Here is a 21,858-nt window from a genome sequence, read left to right as displayed (position 1 = left end):
TCTTAATATGCTCCTACCGACAAGTTTTGGTAGTTTCTGTTCCGGGTCGCGTAGAACTGCAGAAAATTGTGAAGAAAGTGAGGGTGTCGGGCGGGAACTTCAAGCGAAGACTAAGGTGGAGGTAGGAGAGTGAGTGGGTGGGCTGACTGCACGTAGCTCATTGGCCCGCGCTCTCCGTCGCTCGCATAGCCGACGACATTCTCCGATTCATTGAATTAATTATCGGCATAGGCTGGATAATTATTGGGATCACGGAAAAGTATATCTCCATGTTTTAGACAGAAAAGTTATTAGATTAAATATTATACTGTAGCTTACACAGGTGCAAAACCAGTTTGTAGAGGGATAACATTTCGTTTAATTAATGGAGGTAATATTAGTTGGTCACGTTCGGACATCACAAGATCTCGGATGTCCAGTACAAGCCAGCCAAGCGAAGGTGTAAGACTGAGAAAACAAAATTATAACGTCTGTGTCTAAACCTCCAGATAATTGTTTGGTCATATTAAAATCTGCTTTACTCCGCCCTTGTAAAGAACTCTAGATTATAGTTCTGTAGTTTTCTGATACTGGACATTGCAACTGAGTGGAAACGGTGTTAGCCGCCTGACCGTAACGGTAACTGTACAACAGACCGTGAACTTGTGCGTGCTTGCCTCTTTTTCCGTAGTTAAAGAATTCATCTCTGCAACAACAGCTGCCTCAGGCCTACAGTGGTGCTGCATTGCACGAAATACAATCAACACCGTAACATCCAAAAGTATTGCAATCTCAACAGTTTGTTGTTGATAATCTTCCCTGACGACGGGGCTCCACGAGATTGAAATTAAAGTCTTGCGGCAGATACAGTGATAGGAAAAGTGGCATCTTGTATTGAATGGGTCATTTGAAAGAGGTTATAAGAACTTTTCTGACAAGAGGGGCGCCACATAAATGAATTAAATCACTTGCCGATAGCCAGAGAAAAAATAATGTTGCCCGGTATGGAATGGGTTAATCTGCATTTGCATGTATTGATGAGTTCGTGCTCGTGGTTTGGTATGTTCGTTTGTTGCTCTCCGTCTGTTCCGTTTCCTGTGTCAACACAACTGGCCACGGCGTTAGCACGCCAAGACGTAGAACAGTTGAACAAATTAATCTATCCACGCTTTCTCGGTACAGTCCTGCTATTTGATAAAAAAAATACAAATAAACATAGTTTCTTGTTTGCTTATGTTGTACGGTACATTACGGCTATTAGTATTAGATTATTTTCTTCAGTTATAGGAGATTTGAAACCATTTTGAAACTCGTACGTCGCAGTAAAACACGGAGGAACTTTTCTTCGTTTAGACCTCGTCAAACATGACTTAACTCTTCTTTAAAATAGAAACAAAGTTCCTGCACTGGCGAAAATGTGGTTTATTAATATTGTTATCATTATCATGTATTAATCGTTATTGTCATTATTACCACAAACACTCATTAAAACTACCAACGACAACTACTTGCCATCTGTACCCCTCATTCTGACCCTCCTGCACGGTCCTCATAAAATTAAACTAAGCAAATAAATAAATAATCTACAAAATAAATAGCGTTTCCAAGATCCTGCAAAGCATTTTCCTTCTCCAGTGACCCAGTCGTTTGCGAAAGTGGGTCGACTTCGCTGTGAGAGTGAGAACGATGCTGCGGGGTGGCATTGGCGAGGGGGGGGTGGGGGGGCATCCCGTGGGATAATGCGAATGCTTCTGTAATTACTTGTTTACCAGCTTATGTTCCTTAACGTTATATTTGTGTTTGCGTGTGTTTGTGTATGCACATGCGAGTGCTTGTGCGTGTGTGTGTGTGTGATTCACTATGGTCTTGGATCACGTGGACGTCTCGTGTGTATGTGCGCGTGTGTGTGTGTAAATAAGAGTGACTTTTGCCGTTCGTAGACGCGATATAGACGTGTAATGTGTATGCCATTTGATTAGGTAGCCTATTTACGTTTTATTTATTGTCATGTTATTTCGAACAATTTGCAATACATAGTCACTCATGGAGCAGTATGCGTGCAATTCTTGGTTGCTGAATTAAACACTCGGTTATACATACATATACCAAATGCTTTTTCCCCTTTACTCGGAAGGTAGCCAAAAGACAAAGGCATGGAAACCACTCCCACCCATTCCATCCTTTACATACTCCACTCCACTCCACTCTACCCTCTTCCCTCTCTCCTATCTTCTCAGTTATATCCGTTAAGGCATGGGACGAGCCCACAATGACCTTGAGTGACCTGAGATCTCACGTAAACTGAGGTTAGGTCATATGGAAGCGTGGGACGCTCAGCCAGCCAATTAGCGGGCTTCGGCCAGCAGTGGGTGTGGTTATAGGAGGGTGAACACCAATGAAAAATGTCGTCGACTTTTATGACGTCAGCAAACCTTGATCTGAGTCTCTCTCTCTCTCTCTCTCTGAAATTTCGATAGAAGGGCACTTGCAAATAATTTTCAGATGCAAGTGAAAATAAACTACTTTTTATCATTGAGGCCAAAGTCTACTTTTTTGCCAAAAAAAATAGAAAGTATCAACTTGTTTTCCTAATTATGTAACTGGAAATCGCATGATTGAAAGATAATTCCAGAGGAGGAAAATGTGAATTTAATGCCGATAAATGGTCTGTTGGAGCCAGTCCCGGATCACCTGAGGAAGAGCCGTCACCTCAGTGTAGAAGGATAAGTCTTCAGGTGGGATGTCCTAGGTTAAGATAATTACTCAGGTGGGGTCAGGAAATAATAGGTGAAGTTCGGTCGTAGTCAGGTGTTTTTTTTTTTTTTTTTTTGCGGGGCACAAATATGGTCATGGTCTGATGTGCGCATATGATTGTGAACTACTAATTGAATTTTATGGATCTAGATATTCTTGTGTACACACAGTTACTGGATAATGGAACACACAAGAGTTGCATCGAGACAATATGATTGTTAAAATCTTATTTTTAAGATTTCATGAGACAATTCTTTTTTAATCATTTGAAAAAATGCCAGTACACCAAATGCTGTATTTTGTTATATTGAGTAAACTGTATTGTGTTTCAGAAGACTACGTTATAATTTTTTCTTTTAATTTTTCGCTGTAAATAGGTTTTCCTAATAATACAGATTGTAATCAGTGTGGACTGCGATGACAATTCTCTTGAAATATTCTGAACGGGTTAAGGGTGGCATGGTCGAAGAGTTCCGTCAGGTGACCCCAATTGACCTTATTATTAAACTATTAAGGCAATTTTCAGTCACCGGCTATGCTAGGGTCTTGGGTCCTTTTCATCTAACGAGACAAGTGCCACGTCACACCACAACAAAGAAGGAAAAGACTTTGACGCTGCTCTATCGAGTCCAAGTCGCGGTGTCGGGGTCGTGATGTGGCTGACACGGCTGACACCACGCGGTCTGCCAAAAGAAAACAGCTGCGGAGGCGACCCTGGTGGCGGTAGTGGGGCTGAGGTAAAAGGAAGGTGTGATGGGGGTGGGGGGTCAAAGTCTCTTCCGTTTTACTTTAGAAAATATTTATCAGTTAACGAAAATATTCGGCCATGGACTTAGATATTTTGAAAGTGCACAGGAATGAAAAAAAAAGTGAAATGATAAATACTGGTAAGTATCATTGAACGAAATTGGAGAGGAAACCTCCGTCAAATTCAAATAAACTGCCTTTGAGAAACTACGACTTGTTGATGGTCGTTTGAGGTAGCTCAAGAGGTGATTTAACGATTTTTCTTAAACTGTTACTTGTGGGGTTGGGGGGAGGGAGCGATGACAACGCGACACACTTTGCAGCATTGGTTTCTGCTTCACGGGTTAGTGTCGAGGACACACTGTGTGATGACGTGTGATGTGGTCATGACACGTAAGATTAGTGACACGAGTCTCATGGGTGTCAAATGCTGCGTACTTCATGTGACACCAATGTGACCGTGACTGAGGTGTCACGTGTCATTTAGCAATATTTGTTTTCTGTTCAGCTTTGCACCTGGAGCTTGTCTGCACACCATGTGTATCACTATCGTAAGTATAAAGACTGAATTGCACAGTGAATTGTTTTGGTAATTATGATGTATGATATTAATTGTCCGAGTCAGTGGGAACTAATGTCTTTGTAATCGTAGCGGATGTGGTCCACATTTTTCTGTCATAAAGATAATAACAAGATTCTTTCTCTCTCTCTCTCACACACACACACACACTCACACTCACACAAACAAGAGTGTAATGGCTGTCGCTCACGAGTCCAACACGTGATCCAAGGCCGTGATGAATCACACGGCTCGATGGCGAAGTGGTAATGTTCGCAACCACTACTCCAGTGGTCCTAGTTCGAATCCCACCCAGGGCTGAAATAATTTCGGTATCGATGCGCTGCGAGCCGGTACTCCAACTCGTGGGCGGAGAGTTGAATCTGTGTACGGACATAGCATTACCCATAGATCGTCATATATGAGCTCTGAGCTCTCATCCGGGAGAGTAATAGCTGTCCAAGAAGTGACCCAAGACAGTGGTGAAACACACACACACACACACACACACACACACACACACACATATATATGACCGTTTTCAAGTGGGAGTTGGTGGAGGATTCAGCACTCCCCACCCACATCTTCCCACCAAATGTCCTTTATTGTAGCATTATTATCTCTGCCAGCATGAATGACATTACGGTTTTGACTGTAATTGTTAAAAGTTTGCAAGTAACAAACATCAGACCTTGTACAGAAGGAGGGGGCGAGACGGGAAATTAGTTGTGGTGCGCTGCCCACGGCGCGTTGCACGGGAAGTCCTTTGGAAAGACGGTGAACACAACAATTTTCCTTTTGCGAAAACGTTGACTCAAGTCCTCCAGAGGAATGTAATACTTTGTGAACTTTGTGTGGAGGTCAGGTCTTTGAGAGACCGAAAAAAAATCTTTTATTTGTTTACTTGTTAATTTTGTTCATTTGTCCCGTCTTGTCGCGCGCGAATTATAGATTATTTGACGCGTGCAACAAAAGAGCATCGGGAGAGAGAGAGAGATAGGAAGAGAGACTGCCCGGAGTCACGTGACTAAGATCCCCGTCGGTCCTCTCTCTCTCTCTCTCTCTCTCTCTCTCTCTCTCTCTCTCTCTCTCTCTCTCTCTCTCTGTCTGTCTCTCTCTCTCTCTCTCTCTCTCTCTCTCTCTCTCTCTCTCTCTCTCTCTCTCTCTCTCTCTCTCCTCTCTCTCTCTCTCTCTCTCTATCTCTATCTCTATCTTTCTCTCTCTCTCTCTCTCTCTCTCTTTTTTTTCTGCATGAGGTCATCCGGTCCCAGAAGGGAAGAAGCCTCTCCCGTGGAAGGGCAAGGGCAAGGTCACCGCCCTTTGTCTCCTTTCACAAATTTCGAGGGCTTTATAATCCCGCGAGAGAGGGAGGGGGGGGGGGGTTGATGGAGCTGTGTGTATGAGTTCGACTGCTGAGGGAGGCGGGGGAGGAGACTACGTCATCATGAGTTGGCGACTTGCCCCCAAGCCGGATTTCCCTTTCTGTTGGGACTTCTGGAGATACCAAAGAAATTCTTGTTTGTTCTCCTGTCTGTACGTGTAGGGTGGCCTTAGTGTGCATCATCTCATTAAGGAGATTCATAATCTTGCTCCTCCGCCTCCCGTGCTCATTGTTTTACGACCAGGATCTGGATGCACCTCTGGCATCCTGAGTCTTCGGCAGACCTCTTCTCGGGCAAGCCACGGTAGTGCTCTAACTCACTTCGGAAGAATGGGTAAAACTAGGTGCGTTGAAGAACAGCGAACTCGACCTCGCTCGAACTTGCCCGCGAACTCGTCTTCGACTTCGACTTCGTTCTTGACCTCATCCTTGACCTCGTTCTCGACCTCAATCGCGACCTCGCTGAACCTCTGCACCTCACTTGACTTCTACAATATCTTGTTTGACCTTGTCCTCGACCTCCAATAACTCTATCCCAAATTCGTTTGACCTGTACATCATTTGACCCCGTCTTGGCAACAACACATGTATTTCGTGACATAATCGTGACCATGTGACGTCATATACGCTTTGTGACGTAACATGGCATCCTGCACGCGCAGCCTCGATGTGACACAATAGAACGTGTACGATGTGACGTGACATTGTGACGTTACATAGCGATGGTGGGATATAAATGTGTGTGTGTGTGTGTGTGCGTGCGTGCGTGCGTGCGTGTGTAACTGTGTAACAATTCCATGCCTGTGCGCTCTACTCATGAAACATCAAATTCATTTTTCCGAAGAGGAGTCAAGGCTTGAACCCTTTTGCGACATTGCGTTTTTGGTTTCATTCTCTTTGGCGCCAGGCAAGTTCATTCATCTTAGGGGGAACCCCCATCCATCATGCCAGTGACGTCATAGATGACCCAAAACCCCCTCTTTTTGTTCAAAAAATAATTTCGAAAAAAAAGTAAAAATCTACTCGCGACATTGCCTGGTGGGATGAAGAGCCTACATAAGGAGGCAGAGTTGCCACCGAATTCATCACGTGTGCCTTATGTACAAGGACAGCCAGAGCAAATGGATGTGTCACCAGTAGTTGTTTGGTTCGAACCGGAGTTTCATGTGACCTGAACAACTTCGTTTCAGAATTTCTTTAAGTGGGTTGCCTTTTGCATGTGAACAAGCCTTGGCCTCCTTTGAACAAACAGCATTATACTCTACTACGTTCCCAGCAGTTAGGCTCCTTCCACACGCATCGACTTTTCGCCGTGTCCCGTCCACAACACGACGTCGTGCTCTCAAATAACCATGGATATCTATAGACGCTTTCAAGTGGTCGTGACGTGTCCATAGACACCCAAGGTTATACCCCTTCCATACGGTGCCGCACACGTAGGCGTCATGGACTTAGATCTCGGTGGCAGCAGCCACTGCCAGCCGTACGACGTGTCGTAATAATACTCGCATCATAAAATATAGTCACCGCTTATATCGATCGTTCTCTCTTCACCCGTGAATTTTGATAACCATAGAAAATGCGATTACAAAAGAATTAGAAAGAATGTCATTATGGAGGGGCGACTACAATAAATATAATCAAGATGCCGATATGGCAGCCTCGCGAATACACTCGCTCCCCATGACGCCTACGTGTGCGGCACCGTATGGAAGGGGTTAAGAACACGACGTCGTGTCGTGGACGGCTCACGGCAAAAAGTCGTTCACTCAGTCATCCATTCCAAGTCCACCGTTGGACACAGGTTTCCCCCAACCTCCTACGACAACGGCCTTCTCTGCCACGTAACTCATGCAAACTTCTCTAAGATAGCCAAAATGGGTACGTGTTGGACCATGAATTGTGTATTGTGAATGGCTCAGGATTGTGTCTACAAGGAAATGGTGTACGTGCATCGTGAACGTGCGCATGGAATCGTCACGCGTGACGTGCGCAAGGCGTTGTCACGGCCATCCTCGCCAAACTACCTTTCCAGTACAATTATAATTTTCTTACTTATTTGTTTATTCATTTATTATTTTATTTTATTTTTCATTTTTTATTTATGCATTTTATATATTTGTTTTAGTTGTTTGATTATTTTTGTATTTATTCATTAATTTATCTTATATATTTATTTCATATTTATTTATTAATTTGGTTATTAATTTTTACAGTGCGCCAGTGTGTGGGGGGTTATGAACAATGGGACATTGACTATGGGATTTTGATTTGTGAAATTTTGATCTATGGGATTTTGAACGTACAACCAGAACTAGGACAGGTTCGGAGCCAGAAGAATATACAATTTACTCTGTGTATTCGTATTCGTATTCACTTGGTCTTTGGATCACGTGTTGGACTCGTGATCGACAGCTATTTCCCTCCTAGAATAGAGCCCAGAGCTCGTAGGTCCGATCTATGGGTAATGCTATGACCTTGCACACACACACACACACACACACCCAACTCCCCGCCCACGAGAGTCAGAGTAACGACCCGAGGCACAGCGATACCGAAATAATTTCGGCCCTGGGCAGGATTCGAACTGGGTAGTGGGAGCACTTCTACTTCCCAGTTCAGCGCTCTACCAACTGTGCCACCGAGTGGGTGTGTGTGCGTGTGCGCGTGAGTATTTTTTTTTCCATCTGCACATAGCCATTGGCGTTTCCTAAGCGTGTCTACACAGGTTTGTGTTGAATTGGGTTTGGCCGGAAATGTTTTGCGTGTTGGCGTCTTATCTGCACGTGCATCGCGATCAAGTCGCCGTGCGCGCGACAATCGTCCGTGCCATCCGCCGAGGCGACAGACTTCCTCCTTTTTCGTCTTTCTTTTTTTCCACTCCTCCATTGTTCCCTCTTTTTTTTTTTCTTCTGCCTTTCTTCTTTGTTCCCCATCGTTCCTTTTCCTACCTCCTTCTCTCTTCCTTCTCCATCTTTCTTCTTCCTCGTTTTTCCTTCTTCCTTCATTCTCTATTTCTTCTCCCTGTCCTTTTTCCCCTTTCCATCTCCATCTTCACTCGCCTTCCTTCTTCCCTGTTCCTCCCTCGCCCTTGTTCTGTCGTCTTCCTTCTTCCTCTTTACCCTTCCTTCTTCTCCTCCTCCTTTTACTTCCTTCTCCGTTTACTCATGTTCCTCTTTTCTCTTTCTTTTTAATTTATTATTTATTTATTTATTTATTTATTTATTTATTTATTTTTTGCTACCCAGGGTCTTGGACAGCTCCGCAATGGGCAAGGTCGACAAGATTCAAGAAAACCCCAAGTTCTTCTCACTTCATGAATATTTTCTGTTGAATTATTTTTTTCACTTGTCAAACTGGCTACACGTGTGCCTGTGTCTCTTTGCGCGTGCCTGCGTTTCTGTTGCATGGACGTGTCACATAGCGAAAGGTTTATATAACGGAGACGGGTTTCTCTTTGACCGCAAGCTTTCTTGATGGAGATCAGATCGCGCGGCGGCGGCGACGGCGGCGGCGGTAACCATAATAAAGTGTCTCACGCGGCGCGCAGTGAAAGTGCTTCAACGACGGGAGAACGTTGCTTAAAACGTTCTTTAATGGACGTTTGATGTGGGGAGCAACGGCTTGCACACGGATCTTCCAGACGCTTGTGTTGCGTGATTTTTTTTTATTTGTTTGTTTTATTTTTTGTTTGTTACCCACTGTAAGGAAGTTATAGTTTGGGGCGTGTTCGGTTAATTTTTTGTTGGATTGTTTGTTTGCTTGCTTAGGTTAGGTTAGGTTAGAATTGTGATCAGGATATTTATTTGTTTGTTTTATTTTTTGATAAATCACCTAGACGGGTTTGAGCTGGTGGTACCTCTTGTTTGTTTATTTATTTGTGTGTATATGTATTTATTTTATTCTGATCTTTTTTTATTAGCTATCATTTGTTTGCCTTCAACGAAGAAATATTTGCGAAGGAATTTGTGTTGTGTAATTGCATTTATTCCATCTGATTTCACAATCGGCACACTTGTTTTAGTCGTATAATATAATGGCCTATTTGATTTACGTGTCAATATGATTCATAGTTTGACCCTTGAATTCGGTGTCCTTCTCTTGAACGAGTTCGTTTCACGCCTTCAATAGAGTAACGCCCTTGCCATATTGGTGAAGACAAACAGAATAAAATATATAAATTGATATAACGATTTTATTCAGCTAAGAAACCACTCTCCAAGCAATTGTATTCAGCCAAACTCTGTTTGATATATTTTATGCTTAAACGAAGAATTGTGAATCTGAGCCACATGAAATTTCAAATATAGTCCTTATGTCTTCCTAGCATAAGGTTCGTATTCGCTTACTCGGTGTCGTGATGGGATACTAAACCACACGAAATCTCAAATATAGTCCTTATGTCCAAAAGCATAGATTCTGTATTCGCTTACATCGTGCCTCGAGGTCTCGTATATACTCCATATGTTTTTATTCTGGCTACGCTACATCTGACGATTTGTTTCAGCGAGGGGGGGGGGAGCCCCACTCCCTCCCCCCGTCATTCACGTGTTGGTGACGTAAAACGAGGAAGTCTTGGTATGACGCGTCATGTGTGACGAAATCGTGATGGACACGTGAATCAGCAAAGGCATTTTTTTCTCTCTATGTTTACCTCAGACTCCAGGTGAATGACAGGACATTTTTTCAAGACCTTTCATTGTACGAACGCATTTCTCTCTCTCTCTCTCTCTCTCTCTCTCTCTCTCTCTCGGGCAACAGTCAGAAGGAAAATGAAAAGACTTGTAATGTGAACGTTAGAGTCGTCATATTTATTTATAGCAACCAGCTTCTTGCCTCTCCGCACCTATTCCTTCTAATTGCAAACTGACTACAGACCTCAACGGTATGTGCGTCTCATCCATGTATGTATGTTCGTGTGTGTGTGTGTGTGTGTATTCACCTTGGTCTTTTTGGATCACGTGTTGGACTCGTGATCGACAGCTATTTCCCTCCCGGAAGAGAGCTCAGAGCTCGTATGACCGATCTATGGGTAATGCTATGACCTTACACACACACACACACACACACACACACACACACACACACACACACACACACACACACACACACACACACACACACACACACACACACACACACACACAACTCCCCGCCCACGAGAGTCAGAGTAACGACCCGAAGCGCAGCGATACCGAAATAATTTCGGCTCTGGGCAGGATTCGAACCAGGTACTGCGAGCACCACCGTACTTGACAGTCCAGCGCTCTATCAACCGTGTGTGTGTGTGTGTGTGTCTATGTATGTAAATATATATATATATATATATGTGTGTGTGTGTGTGTGTGTGTGTGTGTGTATAAAGTTCACATCACAAGTCTCCCCATTCTCTTCTTTGTCCAACTCTGAAACACCGGTGGTGGTGAATGATGGTGGTGGATGATGGTGATGGTGAAGTGGGGGGGGGGTAGGGTTGATCCCTTGGGGAAATAAGATCGCCTGACGGCAGCCAGATAAGTACATTAATAAGAAGAGAAAGCCTTTGTTAGAGTGACTGCTCGCAAAACGAATAAAATCGTTTGGCGCAGAGAGAGAGACATGACTTGGATTGAATCAGTCTGCTAAGGGGGAATTCTCGTCAGATAAAAGAAATTGCATAGCGGCAGCGGAAACTAATTGATATTTCGTATATTAATATTATCATTGTTGGTATTATTATCATTATTATCAATATTATTATTATTATTATTATTATTATAATTATTATCAATATTATTATTATTATTATTATCATCATTATTATTATTCTCTCATTATTATTATGTTTTTTGGGTGGGGGAGATGGGTGACATGATCGACCGGAATAAAACCAGAAGGTTGTAACCGAGTAGAAGTAAATCTAACATACACACACACACACAAACCACCATCGTCATTTGTATCCTTGGCGCTTTGTGCCCTTGCCAAGGTTCTCCTGAGGACATGACAGGAGGCAACCGAACCCTTCAACGCCAATGGTTTCAGGGGCGAAGATGATTACGTCTTGCGGCGGGAACGTTCTGATGCGTTAACTGCGTGTGTGTGTGTGTGTGTGTGTGTGTGTGTATGTATTCACTTGGTCTTTGGATCACGTGTTGGACTCGTGATCGACAGCTATTTCCCTCCTGGAAGAGAGCTCAGAGCTCGTAGGTCCGATCTATGGGTAATGCTATTACCTTTCACACACACACACACACACCCAACTCCCCGCCCACGAGAGTCAGAATAACGACCCGAAGCGCAGCTGTACCGAAATTAATTTCGGCCCTGGGCAGGATTCGAACCAAGCACTACGCGCACCACCATGCTAGTAGTTCATCGTTCTACCAACTGCGCCACTGTGTGTGTGTGTGTGTGTGTGTGTGTGTGTGTGTGTAGAGAGAGGGAGGATAGACAGTCAGACAGACAGAGAGAGAGACTCATAGAAAAAATGTAAAAAAACATCTTACAAGTCTTCATTACCATTTTGTCCCCCCCCCCTTTGCCGTAAAAGAATTTCATCCATCGAATTTGAACGAAACCATCTTTCTCTCACGGGGAATATGTATCGTATGCACCAATGGCTTTCTCCCCCCATATAAGGGGGTATCCGCATCAAGCAACCCAGTCGCATCACAACTGTCTCTGTCGCCAGACCCCAGTCACTAGGTATATTTGACGCCGTTTGCCGGCTGGCGATTTTATTCAGCTCGTTGAACCAGCTTATGCCTCTCCTCGGTCAAATGGTGTTAAGCATATATTGATCAACATTTGGCCAAACGTTTAGACCAGTAGGGGCCCCCCCCCATTCTTAAAGTACTTTTTTAGTTATATATTAGTAATTCATGTAACGTATTTTAGTCCATTGTAATATGTTTACATGTATTTTTATTTTATTTTTATTTCATTTTGCTATTGCATTCTATTTTATTTATTTTATTTCATTTATCATATACATTTAATTTGTTTTTTCCCTACTGAATAACAACCCCCCCACTCCCACTCCCACACCTCCGGTATCAATATCCAATCGCAGTAGCAGCAGCAGCAGTTGGTAAACAAAGGATTACGTCATCGTCCCACGGACCTGCTTTGGAGAGTCCCTTTGACGGCGAGAGCGCCCCGAAGACCGACCACCGTAATGAATATGCTAAAGAGGGCCGATTGATACGCGGCGACCGCATTAAGACATGAAGTAGGGCATCCTTTGGCCTTGGGATCGCTGTTTATAAAGGAGGGAGAGGAGGGAGATAAGGGGAGGCTACACCACTGCCGCCAATACTGCTACCATTCTAAGCTACCAGAAGAGGCTGGATGACCGCGTTGTGAACGGCTGCCCAGGATGTAACACTTCACCCCATACCATACAACACATAATGGAAGACTGCATTATACACAATCATGCACGCAAACAACACAACATACGCTCTATAAAGGATTTGTGGGAAAACCCAGTTTCGGCTATGGCATTCCTTGGGGAGACGGGACTGCTCGGACAGACAGTCTAGGGAACGACAACAACAACACTGCTACCAACACTACCACCAACACTGTTACCCACCACCACCACCCAAGGCTACGTGTCTGTAAACTTAAGTTATCAAGGTCACTGTTTGTTTGTCCTTTATGGAAAAAAAAACATGTTGATCAAGAGAACACAATGGATTTTGCTTGTTCGGTCTTTATGACCAATCCAGTTTTTGGTCATGATTTCAAGGTTGTAATCTGGCTGACGCCAGGCGATTTTATTCACCTTGTAGGACAACGAATGTAACCCAGCGAAACCACCCTTCATCCCACGTTCTTCTCATGGTAATAAAATCGCATGGCGTCAACCAGATTAAAATCTGTCAAGTGTGGCTTGTACTGTGATGTCTCCAAGCGTTCGATAGTTAACACCCTCAGCCTGGATGTCTCCTGTACCCCCTCAGATGAATAAAATGGTGTTGCGCTAGCCAGAATGAAATAGTAAAATGACCTCGTGTCTAGGGTGCCAAAAGATGATCTCAACCCTTCAGTACCTTGACGCCCCCTTCCTGCTGAATAAAATCACCTGACGGCAGTCTGGACAAGACGCCAAAGGGGGGATGAGAAGGCGCTGGCAACAGCTCCTTCGAATAAACAAGGATGACTAAATTTGTGCAGCGGTTCGTTCGAGTGTTTACCGAGGAGCACAAAGATTGGCAAAGAACGACTTGTTGAAGAGTTCCACCTCTCAAGGATGAGGGTGACGCTGAGGGTGTTCAAGGTTCTGGTGTGTAAGTGTGGTGGTAGTCGTGGTGGGAATGTTGGAGGTATGTTGCTGGGGGTGGTGGTAATGTTGGAGGTATGTTGCTGGGGTGGTGGTGCTAATGTTGGAGGTATGTTGCTGGGGGTGGTGGTAATGTTGGAGGTATGTTCCTGGAAGTGGGGGTAATGTTGGAGGTATGTTGCTCGGGGTGGTTTTAATCCGGTGTTGTTCTTGTTGTGACTGGTGGTGGTGGTTTCGAGTGGATGTGGGTGGTGGGGGAGGGGATAACTGATTTGAATGTCACCTGGATTCCAGTGTAGATTGGGTGGTTGTGGTGATGGAAGTGGTTCAGATACGGGTACATGCACCGCACTACGGGGTATCTGGATGTGTTAAAAACTTTTTGATAAATCAAGATGACAACATTATCAATATTTATACAATTTCCCGAGTTTTGTGAGGCCATGGGTTAGGTAGAGATGAGACAGGAGTTGCCAACTTTTGGCTGAGATTTAAGAAAACGTTACCAATCCGATACTGATCAATGTTAACGATATTTTTTTTTCTTAAGTAACGATGTCATCTTAGTCTTGGGGAAGAGGGGGTTGTGCTTGTACTGTCAAAAGCTTTTGTATCTTCTGAAACAAACCCAGGGAGTGGGAAGGGACTTTGTGAGCCGGACGACCAACCAACAACTGGTGATCTGAGCTAACAAAAGGATGAACCTAATACAAGAACAATATTTCTTTCTTGCTGCATTATTCGAAGAAAAATGAAAAGGCGCCCGAAAGAGAATGAAAAGTCAAGATGAGGAGATATCTTGTTCATGTGTTCTGTATGTGAACGCGGTAGACATTCCAAACCTTTCTTTGTGTTGTAACGGCCCTGGAGTCATGATAACTTGTGGTAGTGACTGTACACCTTCAAGCCAGGTGTTGGTACAGTTCGGCAAAGACCTGTTCGTTATCGATTTAGTGAAAGTATTTGTTCTACTGCTGGTTTCTCGTCTCGTAGAGCTCCTTTCTCTTTCTTGTATTTTTTTTTTTTTTTTTTTACTATTTTTTATCTTAGCTATTTATCCATTATAATTATTATTATCATTATTATTATTATAATTTCATTATTATTATTTTTACTATTTTCTTATTATTATTATTGTTGTTATTGTTAATTGTTATTACTATTGTTACTATTATTTCTTTAGCTGTTAGTTGTTAAAGTTGCTAGTCACTCAATAATTTATCGTCTATATAATTATGGTTTCTGTTTTGTATTGCTGACTGTTTTGGTAATTCTAAGGCTGTTGTGAGTTTTTAGTTGGCAATTCACACACGTTTTATTCTATATTTTGTTTGTTAAAAATATTGCGTCTTTAATCCTATTTAATTTCCAATCATGGGTTGTTTTTATTTTAAATTAACCTTGTGTAGTTATGTTCAACCTTCGCGCTGAGTTTAGATTCGTCTGTAGCTGAAAGAAATTGATAGAAATTATGATGAACAGAAGAATGAAATTGAAGAAATGTGGTTCAAAGATTTGTTTTATCTAGAGTAGGGGACGGGGTGGTGTATTTTCTACTGTGGTGAATGAAATCGCCTGTCGGCAGCCACATCACAAGACAAAGTGCCACCCAGTATGGAAGGATGTAAAACCGTTGGAACTATTCTCGTTTCTGAACTACTCTCGTTTGATTGGTGCTTAACTTTCGGCTAATAACCCTACATTTTCTTTTGAATTATTTAGTGAACCTTCCTATGAGATTACTTGTCTTCTTTATTCTGTAACTAAAACTCATTTAGTTCTATGTTAACTAACGACTTGTTTCTTTTGTTTTGCAGTTACTGGGACGGTGGCTGGACCCAGCCTCCTCCGACAGGTGTCGAAGCGACAACCTCTGAAGCTCCACGGAGGCAGAGGTCCTCCTCCATATCTTCGACTATCACCACGTACAAGCGTTGCTGCTGCAAGTGCAAGATGGGTTACTGCCTCGAGAAGTTCGACAGGTTCCTAAATAGAATCTTCTACCGCCTCGGAGAGGTCATCGCCCGCCACACCGGCTACTTCATCATCATCCCAATCTTCCTGTCCGCCATCTTGGCCACCGGCTTCCAGAGGATTCGCTACGAGGACAACCCTGAGTACCTCTTCGCCCCGACGAATGGCGGAGGACGCGACGAGAGACTCCTGATCGAGTCCCACTTCAGCATGAACTTCTCCTCGAACTTCGATCCCTCGAGGATCACTCGGACGGGTCGGTTCGCGAGATTCATCGTCTTAGCGCACGACAACGGGACCTTGTTACGTGAAGACGTATGGGACGAGATCATGATGCTCAACGAACTCGTTCACGAAGTCAAGATCACGTTTGACGAGCAGACCTACCGCTACGACGACCTGTGCGCCATCACGAGGGGCAGCTGTTACGAGAATAATGTCCTGGATATTCACGAACTCATCCCCGAAGTTCTGAATGGGACCTTCAAGTTGACGTATCCGACCATGTTCAACCCGAACACCTTCGAACTCTACCTCTTCCCGCTCTTCTTCGGCGGGGTGAATGTCACCGAAAACGGGATCTTGGAGTCGGCCAGGGCCCTTTCCATCATGTACTGGCTCAATACCAACTCTGAAAAGGACGACATCAAGTAAGCAATTTTTATTAATTTATTAATTATTATTATTATTATTATTATTATTATTATTAATTATTATCATTATTATTATTATTATTCATTTATTTATTATTATCATTAATATTATTACTTTTTATGTCTAGTAGGTGTTCTGCCATCAAGACATTTTCCCACTATATACTCAGCAAAATCTTATCTGGGACAGTTGGCAACCCATGCCTTTGCCCTGAAGTCATCCGCCAGATTTTTATTTCGACAACAAAGGTTAAATACAGCTTTTCATTAGGATTGGTTCAGAGATTTTCATAGCTTAGGCGGCTGTGGGATGGGTGTATGCATTGACTCACCCATTCCCTTAATAAGGGAAAAGCCATTTTGGTATGTGTGTGTGTGTTTGTGTGTGTGTGTGTGTGTGTGTGTGTGTGTGTGTGTGTGTGTGTGTAGAACTAATCCAGTATAGTTTATTACTTTCAGTATTGATTGTATTACCACAGCTTCATAGAATAGTCTAACATAAGCTAGAATCATGTGTTGCTATGACAACGATGTCGTCACGTGACCTTTTGTCCCAGAGCAAGCCCGTAAGACCTGTTAATGGTTATAAGGATTCAGTAAATGGGGTTCAGGTTTTCCTTCGCTCCGGCAAGTAGACATTGAAACCGGAGACGGCTCTGGTTCATCGTCTCATTGGCAACAACAAACGCCTTCACGGTGTCGCCCGCCAGGTGCCTGTAGCCACGCCACGCCACGCAGCCCGGGGGCCGAGAGTGGCGGCGGAGGCGGACGAGGCTCCTCCCTCGACACAGCCAGTTTCCGAAGTTTCCTCCTCCTCCTCCTCCTCATCTTAGTCCTCTTCCTCCTCGTCGTCCTCCTCGTCCTAGTCCTCGTCCCCCTCGTCCCCCTCGTCCTAGTCCTAATCCTCGTCCTAGTCCTCGTCCTAGTCCTCGTCCCCCTCACCCTAGTCCTCCTTGTCCTAGTCCTCCTCTTCCTCCTCCTCCTCTTCCTCCTCCTCTTCTTCCTCCCCCTCGTCCTCCTCGTCCTAGTCCTCCTCGTCCTAGTCCTCCTCGTCCTCGTCCTCGTCCTCCTCCTCCTCGTCCTCCTCCTCCTCGTCCTAGTCCTCCTCCTCCTCCTCCTCCTGCTCCTCCTCCTCGTCCTAGTCCTCCTCCTCCTCGTCCTCCTCGTCGTCCTCATCCTCGTGATTCTCCTCCTCCTCTACCTCCTTCTCCTCCTCTACCTCCTTCTCCTCTTTATCCTCCTTTTCTTTCTTCTTTTTCTCTCCATCCTCATTTTCTTTCTTCTTTTCCTCCTCCCCACTCATCCTTCTATTCTTCCTCCTCCTCTTCATCATCCTCTTCTTTCTTCTTTCCTCCTCCTCCCCCTCATCTTTCTGTTCCTCCTCTTTATCTTCCCTCATTTCCACCTCTTTCCTCTTCCTTCTGTTGCTTATCTTGATTCTGTAACTCCTCCTCCTCCTCTTCCTTCTGTTTTCATTCTTTTCCTCATTTTCCTCCTACTTATCTTCCTCTATTCTTCCTTCCCTCCATTTCTTCCTTTCCTCCTCTTCTTCCTGCTATGCTAGTTCTTCCTCATATCATCCTCCTCCTCTAGTTTCACCATCAGCCATCACCAGTACTATATCAGTTTCGTTTTCCATACCAGACGTCGTGCCAGTTTCACTGCTTCCAGTTTTATTAGCATCACCGATAGCTGAACCAGTTTTCACTAAGGAGTCGCCGTGAGCTGTGCCAGTTTTCACTAAGGAGTCGCCGTGAGCTGTGCCAGTTTTCACTGACCCTATCGATGAGAGCCAGTTTCAAGGCAGTTACGCTGTTACTAGTTTTCACCTATATTTATACCAAGAGTAACTGGCAACTGTCAGTTCATTGTGTGTACCAGTTTCAGGGTACAGATTTTTTTTCCTGAAGCAGTTTCTCTGTTGACAGTAAACTGGTCAATATCAGTTGTGATTAGATAAACCAGTTATTGATCACGTGACATCCAGAATCGCCCCTCTCCTTTCTGTTGTCAGTTTTAGGACAGTTTGAAGACGTTTTGTTGGACTAAGATTTTTAATGTCTCGATAAATGTACAGGAGTACAGTAGTACAATAGTACAATGTGACAGGCGGACTGTAGCGTTAGTTCCCGTCTCGCACGCTTTAGGTCCGAGTTTGAATCCTGAATCCACTAGTTCAGGCAGACAGACTGAGCACATAAAGAACAGAGGCGATGATTTTTTTTCCTCATCTTTCACTCTCTTCTTCTTCCTCTTTCTCTTCCTCTTCCTCTTCCTCCTCCTCCTCCATCTCCTTTTCTTTCTCCTGCTTCTCCTCCTGCTTATCTTTCACCTCCTTTTTCTCCTTTTTCTTATTTTTCTCCTCATCCTTCTTCTCTTTCTTCTTTTTTATTTTTCTTAGCTTTCTTATCTTTCTTATATTTCTTAGCTTAGCTTTTTTAGCTTTCTTATCTTTCTTTTCTTCACCTTCTTCACCTTCTTTTCCTTCTTCTCCTCCTCCTTCCTCTCCTTCCTCTTCTTCCTCGCTTCTTCTCCTCCTTCTTCCTGTTTTTTCTTCTCTTCTTTCACCTCCGCCTCCTCCTCCTCCTCCTCCTCCTCCTCCTCCTCCTCCTCCTCCTCCTCCTCCTCCTCCTCCTCCTCTTCCTCCTCCTCCTCCTCCTCCACAGCATAGCCTCTGCGGGTGTAAAACTAATCGTGTGAAGGAATTTTGATTCATCAAATGGCTTAAATTACGTAACTAAGAATGCAGATATTGTTGTGGCAACACAGGTTTTATTTTAATAAGAACGTCTGCCGAGGAAAAATATCAGACAGGTCGTCTCCACTTCAACTTGTCCGACCTCTTCCATAAGAAACAGCTGATTGTGTGTGTGTGTGTAAATGTGCCAGTGTGTATAAGTGTGCGTGTGTGGGTGAGTGTGTGGAGTGCGTGTGTATGTGTACGCGTGCGTGTATGTACGTAGGTGTACGTGCGCCATGTATCTATGTGTACGTGCGTGTATATGTCTGTGTATGTGTGTGTGTGTGTATGTATGTGTGCACTATGAGGTGCACACATACATACTCTTTTTGGTTAGTCTAGGCTGATAGATCATTTTAGGTCACTCTCTCAACACAGCGTTCCCCACAAGATCACCCAAATCCAAGGCGAATCAGGTCCTTGTTATGTAACGAAACTTTAGACGCTGAATCAATGTCACAGACACGTCACTTTGGGCACGTGAAGATGTCATAACCGATGTCTGTTGCCAATGTAACGAACCCGCAATAGTCGGGAAAATGGCGAACACAGTGACACAGGTCTTGTGATGGGGAAAGTTTAATATCAGTTATTTGCTGTGATTAGTACTTTTTTCTTCGTTTAATGTAAGCATGCAAGTACTCGTTATTTGTTGGGATTCGGCGTTTCGAAACGTAGCCTGATATGTCGAAAAGCGTCTTCGTAAATTGTCACAATATATCGATACAAGTGGAGAGGTTATTATTTCTTCTTCCTGTTCTTCCTGTTTTTCTTTCATCTTCTTCTTCCTGTTTTTCTTCTTCCTATTTTTCCTCTTCCCTCTTCCTCTTTTCCTCTTCCTTTCCCTCTTCCTCTTTTTCCTCTTTTCCTCTTCCTTTTCTCTTCCTCTCCTCTTCCTCTTTTTCCTCTTCATTCTTTATTCTTTTTTTCCTCTTCCTCTTTCATCTTCCTATTTTTCTTTCCATTTTTCCTCTTTGTTTCTTCCTCTTTTTCTCCTTCCTCTTTTTCTCTTTCCTCTTTCTCCTTCCTCTTCCTATTCTTCTCTTTTTTCGGAATAGCATCTTTCGAATCTTAGACTGTAACTAGATTGTCTTCTCTTAGACTGTAACTAGATTGTCTTTTACTTACGAATATCTCCCAACTTGATCGTTCTTCAACTCTACGGCTTGCGTAACTGGCTTAGTTGAGGCTTAGTTTCTGCCGTTTTAAACTCGTTTGGAAATAAGTTCAGATTTCACTAAACTAGTTCTAGGAGAGTACCAATTAGCTTCCCTTTCGACCATATTTTTAAGCTTAGTGTGATTTGTAGTTTTACTTTTATAAATAATTTCAACTTCAGCTAGTTATTTTTTTCTGGCTTTGTTTTTTTTTACTAATTTTTTTCTTGTTCGTATATTGATATCTTCATTTTCTTAACATTTATTTCCTGTAATTTTTTTCATTTTTCTCTGCTGCAGTTTATTTTAATTTCATTTACAGTAAATGTGATGTTATTTATGATTTTGTTTAATTTTTATCTAATTATTTGGCTACCTCCCTTATAAATAGGAAGAGGACCTGTTTATTATTCACTTCTTATTATATCTATTATTTATTCATTTACTTTTTTGTTTATTATTATGCATTTGTTTATCAGTTTTGTTGATCTGTCTATTTCATTTATTCTTTATTTATTTTCTATTTTATTATTATCTTTTTACTTCTGACCGAGTTGCCAAAACTACCAGTGTCGATTTCCCGGTTCATTTATGCGTATCTGCGCCGCTTGATAACAACTCTTAGCTTCAGTGGCTCCTCTTGCAGCTTGACAAGAGCTCTTAGCATCCGATGACGTTATTTGTTCGACAAAACCACCGAGATGGACGAAGCCCGGCTCCAGTGACCGAGTAGTCGGGGGTTTGAATTCAAAAGTTTGAATTTGAACGTTTGAATTCCCTCGCACCGGACCGTTGACTTAACGGTCAGTCACTGACTAACCGTTGCCGTCCCTTCGCTCTCGTGATATCATTTGTTTGTTTTTTCTAATGCACTGTTTCTCTCGCCAGGGCCGCTGAGTGGGAAGAGGCGGTTTTGGACCGCGTGGCCAACACCAAGTTCAATCGGCTGTTCGTCTCCCGTTTCACTTCGAGGACGTTGGAAACTGAGCTCGAGAACAACACGAACTCGGTGATCCCGTTCTTCGGCGTCACCGTCGCCATTATGCTCATATTCAGTGTGGTGACGGTCATGATGGCGGACTGGGTGCGGAGTAAGCCCTATATCGGCCTTATGGGCGTCATCTCCGCCGTCCTCGCCGTCGCCGCTGCCTTCGGGTTCCTGATCTACCTCGACATCGAGTTCATCGGCATCAACATGGCGGCGCCTTTCCTTATGCTGGGTGAGTACTTGAGGGTGTTCTCTCTCTCTCTCTCTCTCTCTCTCTCTCTCTCTCTCTCTCTCTCTCTCTCTCTCTCTCTCTCTCTCTCTCTCTCTCTCTCTCTCTCTCTCTCACTTTCTCTCTCTCTCTCTCTCTCTCTCTCTATCTATCTATCTATATGTATATATATTTTTATCTCTGTACAAGCTCATATTGCAGATCAGAATTTCTTGTCCTAGAATACATACTTCAGTAAGAAAACCAAATTCTGGGGGCTAGCTCTTTTAGGATATGTACAATATAGCCTGAAATAGTACATTCTATATGTTGCTAAGCCTAGAACGCTTTGACTGGTGTTATATAAATCGTATATACGCTCATGCACACACATGCGTGCACAGACACACACATGCACGCACACTGATCTTCAGGCGCTCTGTACTCAA

At 43.5% G+C, this 21,858-nt stretch overlaps 1 protein-coding gene across 1 annotated transcript in view; it reads left to right on the top strand.

Moving 5' to 3' along the window:
* Positions 1 to 21,651, top strand: part of LOC143021144 (patched domain-containing protein 3-like) — a 207,489-nt gene extending 185,838 nt beyond the window's left edge. Inside the window, exons 3-5 of the mRNA XM_076178434.1 lie at positions 15,507 to 16,313; positions 21,102 to 21,433; positions 21,632 to 21,651. Coding sequence (XP_076034549.1) covers positions 15,507 to 16,313; positions 21,102 to 21,433; positions 21,632 to 21,651 — 1,159 coding nt within the window. The remainder of the gene's footprint in view (positions 1 to 15,506; positions 16,314 to 21,101; positions 21,434 to 21,631) is intronic.
* Positions 21,652 to 21,858: the final 207 nt, after the last annotated feature.

Source organism: Oratosquilla oratoria, chromosome 41 (assembly GCF_046742065.1).
Source record: "Oratosquilla oratoria isolate Oo_2021 chromosome 41, ASM4674206v1, whole genome shotgun sequence".
NCBI classification, from domain to species: Eukaryota; Metazoa; Arthropoda; class Malacostraca; order Stomatopoda; family Squillidae; genus Oratosquilla; species Oratosquilla oratoria.
Note: the sequence above shows the minus strand (reverse complement) of the source record. Positions and strands in the feature narration are given on the sequence as shown.